The sequence below is a fragment of the Pimephales promelas genome, chromosome 5, assembly GCF_988280905.1.
Source record: "Pimephales promelas chromosome 5, fPimPro1.hap1.1, whole genome shotgun sequence".
In the NCBI taxonomy this organism is placed as follows: Eukaryota; Metazoa; Chordata; class Actinopteri; order Cypriniformes; family Leuciscidae; genus Pimephales; species Pimephales promelas.
The window spans coordinates 14,118,673-14,133,083 of NC_142773.1; the positions used below are offsets into that span (position 1 = coordinate 14,118,673).

Genomic DNA, 14,411 nt, shown 5'->3' on the forward strand with positions numbered 1-14,411 from the left:
TGGTAAAATGGAACCAAATCACCTCTTCAATGGATTTGGTCCCCTTCAACCAGCTGTAGCTATGCTTTGATGACAACATGAATTGTTTCTATCCTGCCTTTTTTTTGCTTCCGCAGGAAACCGAGATGACATAGTTCAATTTCAATGAAAAAGTTTATTTTAATAAATGTTAAAACTATGTATTGTGACTGCCTTTTCTACAAGCTGAACATTTTTCAACATTTTTTCTTAAGAAATAAAATTTTACAAGCATTGGTTTTACAAGTTTGTGTTTTTAAAGAGTGGGTTAAAATATGAATGTGTCAGTCACCATCAGAGAGCAGGCAAAGACGAGATATGAAAAGAAGGTACTGTGACGCAATGGGGGTGTAAAGTTGGGCTAAGCAGAGGAGGACTGACATCCACATAAGAAAAGAAAGTCAAGGGAGTGGGGAGGAGAGCAGTTGCAGCACATGCTCACTGCGACACATGCGGGAACGGTCGCCTGAGTGCTTCTCGGTAACCCTTCTCTGCCTGCAGACGGGAGTGGGGATGAAAACCAGATGATTCTAAGTGTGGGGGGTTGTACACACAAATCATATACAGAGAGAGTCCACCAATTATGGCCCCCTGGCACACTGACGCAGCGCAGGCATGCGGTGTGAACCTCCCTCTCCTCTGCATCAGAGCAGCATCCTTCCCTCAGTCACATGGATGGCAAGGCTGCATCATAATTTCACCCATAATTACGCTGATCTGCCACCATGTCATGCTGAACCTGCTCTGCACCTCCATCCATTTCCATTATATACAGAGGTAGTTTGTTTTTTTTCCCAACATCAAGATTTTAGGTTCATATTTATATGTAATGATGCATGTTTTAACTGCTGTACCTGGTCACTATTTCTTTCAGGATTTTTAAAATCACCTTTTGTCTTTACTTCTTATATTAATCCTAAATCCTGAGTGAGACAAACGAAATGAGCTCATAAAAGGGTCAAAGGCAAAAAAATTAATAAAATGGGCACAATAAACAAAAGGTGAATTCAATCCTGTTAAGTTCATGTTGGTTTCCCGCTTTTAAAAACGATTCTACTATTTTTAACTAAAAGTGTGGTGTACCTAAAAAACATTTTAAGATATATTTTTCAAAAAGTATATGAATGATTAATTCACTTCTATAAATGAGTTGCACTGGGGTGGGCAATATGACCAAAATCTTATGTCACAATAGGAGTCATTTTATTTCACGACAACATTTTTATTTATTATATCACGTTAGTTATTTTTGCTTTAAATAAGGTTTTAATGATATAAAAAATGTGATGATATTGAAAATGGTGATAAGAATTATATTTCAATGCCATCAGCTTACTGAAGACAAGTAAACAGTGTTAAAGAAAAAGCTAAGAAAACCAACTACAATAGTCAAGTCACACTTTTTTAGAGTATATAGCGCTTTTTACAATACAGCTTTACAGAGATAACAGGAAAATAATGCAACAAAGTTTGTTTCCAGAAGAAAATAGCGTCACACAGTCTAACTTAAGTTCAGTGATGTTTCATTTTTGCTGTAAAAGGTTATTAATTTAGTTCATATTTATATATATATATATATATATATATATATATGTATAGCCGCTCTGGAGAAAACCGCGATGTCATCGTCCAGCTCAGTTCATTTCTCATATAATGGTGTCAAAGCAGGCAGATCAATAATATTGTTGAATATTAAATTAAATGTCCCCAACTAAGCAAGCCAAAAGCCAATGGCAACAAAGGTGAAAAAGGTGATTAGAACAAAGATACAAATTAAATAGACCTACTTGAAAAACTTCTCTTGTACTAAAAATACTGCATAAAATATTTACATTTTAAATAAAAATTGTAAAAATCTTATTAAAGGGATTCCTTCAAGAGCAGCGAAAGATTTTCTCTCTTTTGACATTTTTTGATTAGCACAAATAAATGACAGCAGGTAAATTTGGATGCTGCCACTTTAAGACCGACTGCACAAAGTACGTACTAATGCATTTACATTCACTTAAGCCATAAATGACTCCGTTTACTTGTAAATACATGGTCACTTTGAAACATAGGTATGTGTATTTAACCGTTCAAGCCCAATTAGGTGGCAAAATCACTCGGATCAGTTTTCACATGCTCTATGAGCATGGTTTCATGTCACACGTATCTCAGACAGCGCTGAGAAACAGTCTCTCAGAGAGTGTGCATATACTGAAATGAGTTCTCTTTCACTGCTAATGGAGCATCAACGGTTTAAAATCACCTGTTTTTAATCCGCAATGGTAACTTAAAACGCATGCAAACAATAAGCTATCGTGACCATGCAAGCAGACGCTGTCACATGAGCTTAACCACGATACGATAGTCCAAAATTTCTACCGGTTAATCGTGTCTACCGGTATATCACCCACTTCTAAGTCGCACCATGTTTTATAAGGGACCGTGCCGTGTCATTTTTTCAAATGTAAGTAAAGCAGTTTTTGTCCATAAAATAATAAAAGATTATGCCTTAAACTACATACGGTTTACTTTCTCACGAATTGTATTCTCAGGTATGTGGTCAGAAAAGGACAAAAATGGAAGGAAAACACAAACCTAATAATTATTATTATTTCATAAAGCACAATCATTTTATTGTGGTGGAAAACCACAGGGCAGGGCTACTGAATTATGGTTAAAAATGTTATGTTAGCAAGAAATTTTGTACCTGAATCATTGTAATCATGATTATTTACTACTATTATGGGTGTGCAATATGACCAAAATGATACCAGTAACTTTTTTCACAATATCAAGATCACTACGTAATCAGTACCGTTAAATTCAAGTCATTCTATGTACGCATGGCAGCCATTTTTAATTTATTTTTGAACAATAAAAATAATCCCTGCCATTGACCCCAAAACTGCATGTATAATAACTATTAGGAAAAAATCAGTTGACTGTTAATTAAATATTGCAGTCAGAAAAATAAAATGATTTTTTTTTTTTGTTAACTACCACAAGACGAAAAAGACCAACTTTGACCCAGGTCTCTATAAATAAATCCACAGATTGGCTCAAAATGTTACTTTTACTCCATTTTTACAAAAAAAAAAAAGTAAATGGTAATGCACCTGGCAATGTGGATCTACAGCAGAGGCACAAACAGCCTATAATAATCTGTGCTGATCATTGGCTTTCATATTCTACATATTCTCTACAGACAAATAAAACGGCTCATTGACCAATCATTTTATAAGTGCCAAATTCTGTTCCTATCACACCGGGCTCCACAGTCAGAATAAGATGGGACTATTGGCTAAGCCTCAAACTAAGCAGCTGTAATAGAGGCAGCGTTTGAGGGTGGGACACCATGTGGCGGTGAACAACCAGGCCCATTTGTACAGTAGTAATAGGGGCTTATGCAGTGGCTGCGTCTGGATGGCCTGTTTGCGGACAGTGTTATGAGTCATGGGCTATTAACTGTACTGTTTACAGTGCTGGAGCACAACTGCCTTCCAGCAGCCATCCAGAGAGTCACTGAGAGGAACCAGTCCTGCTCTCAGCCAGGGACTGTCATAAACACACGAGGAGGAGGAAAATACAAACTAATTTATGAACACTTACGACAACCCCCAGGGTGCAAACTCACAATGTTTAGATATGGGGATCATTCAATGAATATTCAATATGAATTGAAATAAAAATAAAAATTCTACATAGAAAAGGCCATAACCAACCGGTGGTTTATTGTTTCACATAGTTATGTTAACTGTCGAAGTAGTGCGAATTTAAAAGAATCAAGTGCACATACCAAGACGGTGTGTGAACAAAGTTTGTATGATTCGTCTGGATGTTTAAAATTCCTTTTTTTAAGGTTATGACTGTACTTTGCTTTTCACCAAGCAATCATTAAAGCCCCCCGAGGCTAAACAATTGAGAAAGCAGTGATGGATGTACATCAGTACATGTTAAAGACTTCTGTGATTAAATTCAACAGCTGGTTAAAATGGATTAACAGGAATACTATGAAAGAGTGGACAATACTGCATTGCCAGATAAAAATTGTGTCTTTGAATTAATTAAAATGTGTTTATCATTACTGCTACATGTACAAATGTCTTCAATTAGACAAGTCCTGAGAAATGCATGTGGATTAAATCAAATTAAGAAAATGTAATGTTTGAAAGCAGAGTGTAACTAAAAGTCTTCAGAGCTAGTAAATGCATACATAGGTCTATTCTACAGCTAGAAGTAGCTTCAGGACAAGAAAGAGTGCTGAGAAGAGCTCGTGCAAGAAATACAAGTAAATGGTGAGCTGGAGGAGAGCTATATATCTCCAGGACTTTCGGATGGTGAAGGGACAGGTTCTGCTCCTAAGCAAGGCTCTACTGTACATGCGAGCCATAAATACTGACCCGGGGCAGTTCTTCATCCGCACAGTCAATAAAAAAGGATCCCCATATTGCCATTGGGAGATTGAAGTCAAGATTGATCATTTCACTGAGGCATTTGTAACTTGAACTGTACAACAATTTTGTACTGCACAAAAGGTACACCCCCAAGGTGCACCAAATCAATCCTTTATTAATTACAATAATACTATTTACACTGAGCTATAGAAAGTCTTATTACTAGATTAGATGCTTCACAATAATGTTTTTAAATGGTTATTAGTGTATCAATAGGAAATCTCACTTTTAGGTTTACAAACAATCCATTTGCAAATATTGTAATAATCCAGATTTTTATTTCAACAAACAGAAAGTTTGGCCAAGACAGAGATCTGATCTCACAGAGTCAGTCTGGAATTACATGAAGAGACAGAAATTGAGTTGTCCAAATCCATAAAAGAACTGTGGCAAATGCTCCAAATGTTGCAGGACGTTCATACAAAAATATCACTGGATTATTACTATTAGGGCTGTCACCAATGATTATTTTGGCAATCGAGTAATCAGTCGATTATTTTGACGATTTATCGGATCATTTTCTTTTTTTGGTTATTAAAAAAAAAATCAATCTATAATATATATATAAAATAGTATAATAACACTGAGGCAATAATAAATGGTTCAGATAAGGTATCAAAAGCATGGTTTTATTGAACAACACTCTTCAAATGCATAATGTAATATACATAATATAAACAATCAACTTATGTACATTACACATTATAACCAAAGCTAGCAGAGGCCGGAAACGGTTTGTTGTTGTTACACTCTCATCAAATCCTTGTTTAATATTGGCCAAAAAAAAAACATTTAATTCAAACATCTACTTAATATTTGGCACTTCTTCACAATAGAAATGCTACAGCCAATGTAATTTATTAACCAAGAACATCAAAACATGCAAACTCAGAGGGAGAGTTTCAACTTTTTAAAAAAATGCGAACTGTTTCAACTGCTCATCGCGATTTGTGCCATAGACATATACACTAGATGTCGCCTTGGCTACTTCAGTTCATTCTAACGAATCAGTCAATAGAGCCGCCATCTTGGAACGGGGAGCCCCTCCTCTTAATAATGCAAAAGCGTCAATGTAGGCAAAGGTCTAACAGAAATAAAATCACATTAAACCATCATGAATGTGATTTTCTAGTTTGTTTGTTTTTTAGCGTTCCAACGGTCAGACATGCATTTATCATTGAGTCCAGAGAAAATTCAACAAAACATGTAAAAAAGTTAAGATTTCATTCATGTGAAAATCCATACGCAGCACAAAAGTGCGAACATCTGTGAATTCAAAGTACAGGGGGAGATAGCAGCGTTATCTAGCTACTTCCAATGACAAGACCCCTGTTCCAAGATGGCGGCGGTTTTGACGCATGCTTAGAACCCCTAGGCGACATCTAGTGTATACATCTATGGATTTGTGCCACTTCCGGTATTTTGCCGGTAAACTGATAAGGTTAAATTGCAATGGATGATTTTTTTTTTAAATCAAGGAATTGTGACAGCCCTAATTAGAATATTTGCAGCAGAAAAGTTTAAAAATCTAAATGTTTGGCACTCTAAAGCTTAAGATATAAATAACCATATTAAAAACAAATATTTTTTTTGTAAAGCTTCAAACGTGCATTTGTTCTCAAATCAGTAGTTATATAAAAAAACTAAATTTCCAGCTCAAAGAGATTCGACAAGTTTCAAATTCCACCAGAAGGAATTACTCTACCATTCCATGAAAAAAGTAAGAAAAGAGTGGAAAAAGTTAGAGTGCCATAAATCCAGTAAACGACATGAAGATTTAAAACAACCGCAAGGCATATTTTGACTGCTTGATCTGGACATTCAGGCTGATAGTAAAGAAAAGTGTGTGTTAAAGAGGAGGATAACACAGAATCTTCTACTCCTAGGAGAATAGCAATCAAAGCGCCAACTGTAGTTTGTATGTGAGTGGGCATCACCACTTATGAAACTACAATGGATATTGTGCTGTAGTATGAGACATGAAAAAAAAAATCAATTGCAAGACAAAATGATTTCTTTTGCGTTAACAGATCTCAAATTAGATCTGTACCAGCCCCAGATATGAGGTGAATTCAGAGCTGCATAATTGTCACTAAACAGAAGCCCGATTTCAGTTATGCCACATCTGAAGTCATACCTGGGGTTCCCTCGCAGAGCCGCATGGTGAAGCGCGTTGAAGCCGTTATTGTTGGTAATTGTGACGTCTGCACCTGCTTCTAGGAGCACAGAGAGCATGTCATCCCTCTTCTTGCTGATGGCGTCATGCAACGGTGTGTCTCCCTCTGAGTCCTGTAGGAGGCAGCCTCAAGTTACACACGCTAATATAATGCCTAGCAGGTTTATTTACAGACAGACAGAGAATAAAAGAGGCTGCGATGTACCGTTACCACAGAAATACTAACATGATCATAAATGCTGGCATCCCATTGCATTGTTTAGTGTGACGGCATTTCCTAAGCTTTTGACCAAAGCAGTTTCACTGCTGAATAGAGGAAAAAATATCTAGTGCCGCAGTGTTAATCACCTGGGAAACCGGCGACAGTACTATGCTAATCAAATAACGGTTTCAAAATTGTGGCAATAGCTTATGAAAAAAAAAACATTTTACTGGGGGCTAAAACTGAAATATAAGACTGTGTTGAAGAACTGCGTCAATCATTCTTGAGATGACAATATGTACTGAATTTTCTACAAAATATAAAAGATATGAACCAATATAAATCAAGCCAATACCTCATTGCTGCAATATTTTGGTATTTTGAGATTTTCTGCACCGGTCAATATCGATTACTGAACTATTGTCCAAAATCTGCCAATGGCCTTTATCAAATATAAATTATAATCATTAATACTTTTTTTGTTTTTGAAGTTAGTCTTTTATGCTCATCAAGGCTGTGTTTATATTATCAAAATACAGTAAAAACAGTATTATTGTAAAATAATATGACAATTTAAAATGTACTGTTTTCTATTTAAAATGTACTGTATTCCATTTCAATGTATTTTATTCCTGAAATTCAGAATTTGTATCCAACAAATCAAATCTCTCTCTCTCTCTCTCTCTCTCTCTCTCTCTCTCTCTCTCTCTCTCTCTCTCTCCCTCTCCCTCTCCCTCTCCCTCTCCCTCTGAGATATATATATATATATATATATATATATATTAGGGCTGCATGATTTGGATAAAATGTCATATTGTGATTATTGAAGGCAATATTGCGATTGTGAAATAATATATAATAAACAAATGTTTTTCATGAGACAACTTGCTTGGTTCTTGCTTGGAAAATGCACACACAGATTAGTGATAATGCTGAAATGTACATTTCTCAACTCAAACTAGCAACAACTTAAAGCACAGTGTTTTCAAATTAAAATAATATTTTTTTTACAAAATTAAATAATGAGATATTTGCATTACTGCAAACTTGTATTTTGAAAACTTTTTTCCAGAGAGCAGGGACATTTAAGCAGGATGTAACATATGCTTTGTCTAAACACAGATATTTTTTTTTGGTGTAAGTGTATTGTGATTGTAAAAACATTTAATAACTAAACAGAATTTGATTAAGTTTAGTGACAACATGTTATTGTTTTTATTATTGCTTGATACAAATTTGATGATTTCAGTTCAAATCTTGTGATTTGATTCTGATCTTGATTCAATATCGATTCATTTGGATAAAAATTAGATGCATGTAAATTTTTCTCAAGAAAAAAATATCTCGCCTAATGCTGTAAACATACAGAGTATTATTATTAAAAGGTTAAAAATAATTCAAATAAAAATATAACTTAATTTTCACTAGGCTATATATATATATATAAAACTTTAGCTTCTTGTTGTGCTTGTACACTCTTGGTTCACTCTCTATACCAAGAGGTACGGAGACACCGGCGGCTAAAAACACTTGGACAGATCGTTCACCTGCAGACTGGGGTGGCAGCCGAAGTCAAGCAACGTCTTCACCACCTGCAGGTGGCCCTTGTTGACAGCGATGTGCAGGGGCGTCTGTCTGCGTTTGTTTCTGGCGTTCAGGTCGGCTCCGCCTCGCTGCAGAACCTCAATGACGGAGCCCTCGTCCCCGAAGGACGCGTGATGGACAGCTCGGTCTCCATCCTTATCCTGAAAGAGTCACACATCAATCACTGTCAGCTTCCCCACTTAAACAGCAGCGTCTGACTCTAAAGCCTTTACAACTAGAACTGGCCTAGAAAAGTCAAAACACGGAGGAATGTTTATGGACACGAAGTCATTACTGAAGCAACCGCCTTATAATGATGTAAATCTTATGGCTAATTAATTTGAGGTTAAAAGTGATTTGCAGCCATAAATGAACCTTTGCCTAATAATCTATTCATTCCAAGAAGCCCAAACTGGACTTTTCTCCACAGGATCACAATATTTCATTAAGAATTCCAGTGTGAAACTAACAGAAATACAAACATCATTTAAACCATAAAACTTCCTATAAAGGGACTAGGATTTGTTAACATTCAGCCAGGAAAAGTTAACATCAGTGTTGTTATTGTTATGTATAACTAAAAATATGAATAATTCTAACGAATGTTAGAAATGTTTCCTTGGCAACTGACTGTAATACATAAATTCAAGTTAAATTAGTTAAAGTTAAATTTATAAACTAAAACTGAAATAAACATTATCTTACACACTTGAAAAAACTTAATAAAATAAAATTAGGGCTGTCAAACGATTAATCGCGATTAATCGCATGCAAAATAAAAGTTTGTGTTTACATAATATATGTGGGTGCACTGTGTATAATTATTTTATATATATAAATACACACACATGCATGTATATTTAAGAAAAAAATATTATTTATATACAAAATATTTATATTTAAATAAAATATTAATTATATATAAATCTATATACATGAAAATATTTCTTAAAAATGGTCAAGCATGTGTGTGTATTTATATATATAAAATAATTATACACAGTGCACCCATATATTATGTAAACACAAACTTTTATTTTGGATGCAATTAATCGCGATTAATCATTTGACAGCCCTAAATAAAATATAAGCTCCTACTAAATTATAAATCCTATACAGTAACAGTATATAAATAATACTAAAATAACACTGGTTAAAATGAGCACAACCCCGCAATGTTTAAGTGATATAATTGAATGACTTTGCAGAATTTGCAAACTTTAGGTTGTATATAGCCATTTAGATATATATACAATTTGTATATATTTATAATATTTGTATGTAATATTTGCCAATATAAATAATATTAATTTGCACCTTCATGAGATTAAAAAATATACGGACAACCAAACAAAACCAGTGAAAAGGGGAATGAAGTGATTTGTGGAAGTTTGTAACAATGGTTTCAATGCAACAAAGCTAACAGCATTCACAGTAGCATGTGTGATCTTTTCTGCCCCTGAAACATCACCAGGAAATAAATATTCGGGCTTGATTGTGATTGTGAGCGGAGAGCCCTTCACGTGGCTTGAATAACAATGTTAATGTTCCCAGTGTCCTGTTTTTCCCCTCCCTGCACATAATCAAACAGTAGATGTGCTGACTGCATGCTAACGTTAACTTATCCTCATAAAACGGCAAACGGCCTCTGAAGTACTTGTAAATATAAACAGACTTATTTCACTTAGCATTCCTATTACAATAATGTCATTTCATCAGTGGAAGTTAATTGTAAAATCACTCCATGGGTTAAAACGCAGCAGCGGCTATTTACAGTGTCAATTGTACCATTTTCCTTAGCGAGATGCTAAGTGAAAATAGCAATACATATTAACACTGTATAAAGTAGCAGTTCTTTGCAGTAAGTGCAAATAGTTGTTAGATGCCATTTATAGATACCATTACTCAGTATCTGTAATGTACAGTAACAGGATGAAATAATAAACAGTGTAAATGATTATTCATGTAAATGATTAAATTATTAAATGGATGACGTCTTATTGGGACAATAAAGCCCTAAGCATACGTGATAAACACTATTATTAAACACTTGCTAGGCATTTTATATCCACTTTTCAAAAATTTTCTAATTTTTTTATCGAAAATAAATGTGGTGTGTCTTTTTGCCCAACCAGACATTGATGGGTGGAGTTAAAGTAAATAACATGCCAACAAGACAGGCTATTTACGCTCAGTGTAAATAGACACTGCTCTCTGAATATCATCCTGTGTGTGTGTGTGTGTGTTATTTTTTCCCTACAAAGCCAGGTTATAGCCTTTATACAACTAAATACAGAAACATTCGTTTAAAAACTAAATAAATAAATAAATATGAGAAACTGTTAAACAGCAGATTTGATTTTTATTATGATGCATGTTTGCGATACTTGTGTGCGATGCTGAAAATAGTAATCTTTTAATAGAGACATAGTGTCTACACTTTCCAGGGGAATCAACCGACAAATGGCTTATTTTATAGCTGTCTCTATATAAAAGTTGGAATAGGACAGTATTTTTAGCATTTGTTTTGTGGAACAGTCTCTAACATTTACCTTAGCACATTAAACAGACACAAAAGGAAACATTTCCAACGAGTCACACTGCCAGAAGAAGTGGTATTTCTATAAGCTGGTTAAAGGTGCAGTAAGTGATTTCTGAGAAACGCTGTAAAAGTGGATTGTGGGGGCCAAGTCAAGTCACCCTTAGGCCGGATTTACATACAACGCCAAAAAACGCATAGAAAATCCTGGACGCGCCACATTCTCCGTGAGAGTGGTTGCTCTCTGGTTGGTTCTTGTCATGTGACCTACTATGCGCTAATGGTGCGCTTGCGGCATTCAACTTTAGCATTCATCATTCTAAAGTTGAGATGTTTTTATCTCGATGTGGCGTAAACGCACTTGGAAAAAACGAGCGTGTCGCACCGCGACCACGTCGCTTCCATTATAAGCGCATACCGCGCTCCTACATAACGAACTTGAACGCGCAAAAGACGTGATGTGTGTTTATACAATACAGATCGTTACAAAGCAGCTCACAGCGACAACAGAAACAGTCCAATTCGACTGCAAAGCTGAAGACAGTTTAGTGTTGATTCAGTTCCTCTGTAAAGACCATCAATTATTAAATTAGTTCAATTCCTCAATAAAGGATTCCTCAGTTCTGCATTTTGGGGGCGGAGCAATGAAGAGAGCGGCGTGTTTGATTGATCTCGAATACCAACAATGTTTCTCAGTAATCTCTTACTGCACCTTTAAGTAGCTCCATGAGGTCTACTTTTGACAAGAACTTCTGTTTAAAAGTGTTTGAACTATGAAAAGCAAGATCTAAGAGTGTTAAATGACCGCACATTTCGGCCTGGTCTAAATGTAATAATCTTTAGGGGGGAATAAAACGGTAAACAGAGAAGCAGAGGTGATTCAGGAGCCGGATAAAGCAATGGAAAAGCACAAACCTCGGCCTCCAGGTCTACATTATGCTTCAGCAGCAGTTTGAGGACGTCCACATGTCCATTTTGGCTGGCTGCCTGCATGGCGGTGTGTCCTGCGCACTGCCCGTTCACCTGGGGAACAAAAAAAGACACATTTGATCACATCGTGCAATATGCATTTTTGTGTCATTCTTTAAAAAGGTGTATGAGTGTTTACATGAGAGTCTAATTGTGATCTGCATTGCGGTGAACTAAGCAAGTGTGCAAAGGCATGAATATTAATACTGGAGCCCCTGGTGTATTTGCAGGACATGTCTTGTCCTGCCAAGCATATCATTTGGCCAGTCACCCAAGCCAATCTGACTTCCCTACCCATCCCTCCCTCTGCTCAAAGCAATTACTCGAGTCGAGTGAGGGGCGGTAGAGGACAGAGTCAGCCGTGGCACCAACATAAACCAAAACGGTGAGAGGAAAGATTGATATACACTGGTGTTCAAAAGTTTTGGATCGGTAAGATTTTTAATGTTTTTAAAAGAAGTCTCTTCTGCTCATCAAGGCTGCGTTTATTTGATTAAAACAAAAACAAACAAAAAACAGTATTATTGTTAAATATTATGACAATTTAAAATAAATGTTTTCTATTTGAATTGATTTTAAAATGTAATATGTGATCAAATCTGAATTTTCAGCATCATTCAGCATCAGTCTTCAGTGTCACATGATCCTTCAGAAATCATTCTAATATGCAGATTGACGCTCAAAAAACATTTATTGTTATTATCATTTTTTTTTCTTTTCAGGGATCTTTGATGAATAGAAAGTTCAAAAGAACAGCATGCATTTTAAATAGAATCTTATGTAACATTATAAATGTCTTTACTGAAACTTTTGATCAATTTAATTCATCCTTGATGAATAAAAGTATTGATTTCTTTTATTTCCATCCAAAAAAATGTAATAAAAATTCACACTGACCCCAAACTTTTGAACAGCAGTGTTTAATGTTAAAAAAGCTTTCGATTTCAGATAAATGCTGTTCGATTGAACCGTCTATTCATCAAAGAATCCTGATATAAAAATGTAAATAACTGTTGATAATACATTGATACTCAACATTGATAATGAGAACTTTATTTGTTTCTTGAGCATCCAATCATCATATTCAAATGATTTCTGAAGGATCATGTGACACTGAAGACTGGAGTAATGATGCTGAGAATACCTTGGTGAGCAGAAAAGACTTTAAATAAATAATTAAAAATCATTAAAAAAAACATTTTGAGGTTATGACGCATTCTGCCGCTCAGAATTTCTTGGCCTGGAAGTCCCTATTTTAAAATTCCCTCACATTTCAAGTCTTCAAAGACCATGGGGATCCAGCTAAAACATTTCAAGGAACAATGCCTTCACACATGTTCATTGTGGACGGCATTCTGGCGTCTAGTCTCACTTTTTACCAAACAAAACTCAAATTAACATCTCCCTTATTTCCCTGTAGTCCACATGCTGTGCAACCATTGGCACAATCATATTATTATTGTGGTGATTACACTTCCCCATCATTATTGTGGTGAGACCAAGTGCTTTGAGACATTTCAGGAGTGGTCAATTGATTTTCATTTCGAAACACACACAAGCAACGCTCGTCAACTGTTCGCAAACCATGCTTTAGAGTATGCAGAGAGAAGGCACACACTTCCTTTCAGAGTAAATTCGATTGATTATCATGTTCAGTCTCATTTAAAGCATGAAAGTGGTCTATGTATTCATACAAACTACTGTTGAATACTTTCAGCATGTTAGGTACTCATTGTTTTAGCTTGATGTTTCACAAATCTGTGAGATTTCGGTAAAAACTTAAGGTGCCGCAGTTCAAAGAAAACAGTCCCACTACATATGAGAAGTATGTTGCTCAAAAAACTACGTGATGCATAGGTTTCTTAATTCTGACTTGCAATTCTGACTTAAAATGTAAAAATCACCACCTATTTGATCAAGTCGAACAGGGTCTTGTCACAAGGATCACGCTAATTTTCCTTTAAGTATTCTTGTAAATTCTATAATTTGGCAGGGTGTGTTAAAAATGATAGACACCACCCAAAATAAGAAATAAACATGCAGGGGATGTGTAGAATCCATTTGAATTCTATGGAAATCTGCTGAGCTTGTTGTGGGTGTGCAAATTCAGGCATAGTTATGACTAAATAGCAAATACAGTTAGGAAACCTGTGGTGTGTACAGCTGGGAAAAATGTACAGTCAAACCAAAAATTATTCAGAAACCAGATTTTGTTGTTTGTCAACTAGTGGGTGCAGGACACTATAGTTAATTAATGTAAGTGAGGATAGCAAAAAAAAGTAAACCGTGACATATCACACCAAAAAATTCTTCATACAGTGGACTACCTGTAAAATGTATAAAAATTTGGCACTTTGACCTGACCATGTTTTGCTTAAGCGTTTTTTTTTTATTATTTTATTTATTTTTTTAATTGCTAATGCAATTGTGGTAAGTATTGTGGTTGTGGGTTGTGGTAAGTTTGGTTGAGCTAAGTTTATA

The 14,411-nt window shown here is 35.5% G+C and overlaps 1 protein-coding gene across 7 annotated transcripts in view; it reads right to left on the bottom strand.

The window, feature by feature from the left end:
- mib1 (MIB E3 ubiquitin protein ligase 1) overlaps window positions 1-14,411 on the bottom strand; it is a 76,204-nt gene that overhangs the window by 40,754 nt on the left and 21,039 nt on the right. For all 7 annotated transcript variants that reach the window (XM_089131007.1, XM_089131005.1, XM_089131002.1 and 4 more), the window contains exons 10-12: window positions 11,877-11,984; window positions 8,386-8,583; window positions 6,598-6,749 (exon numbers count right to left, since the gene is read on the bottom strand). In XM_089131007.1, the coding sequence (XP_088987133.1) occupies window positions 6,598-6,749; window positions 8,386-8,583; window positions 11,877-11,984 (458 nt within the window). The remainder of the gene's footprint in view (window positions 1-6,597; window positions 6,750-8,385; window positions 8,584-11,876; window positions 11,985-14,411) is intronic.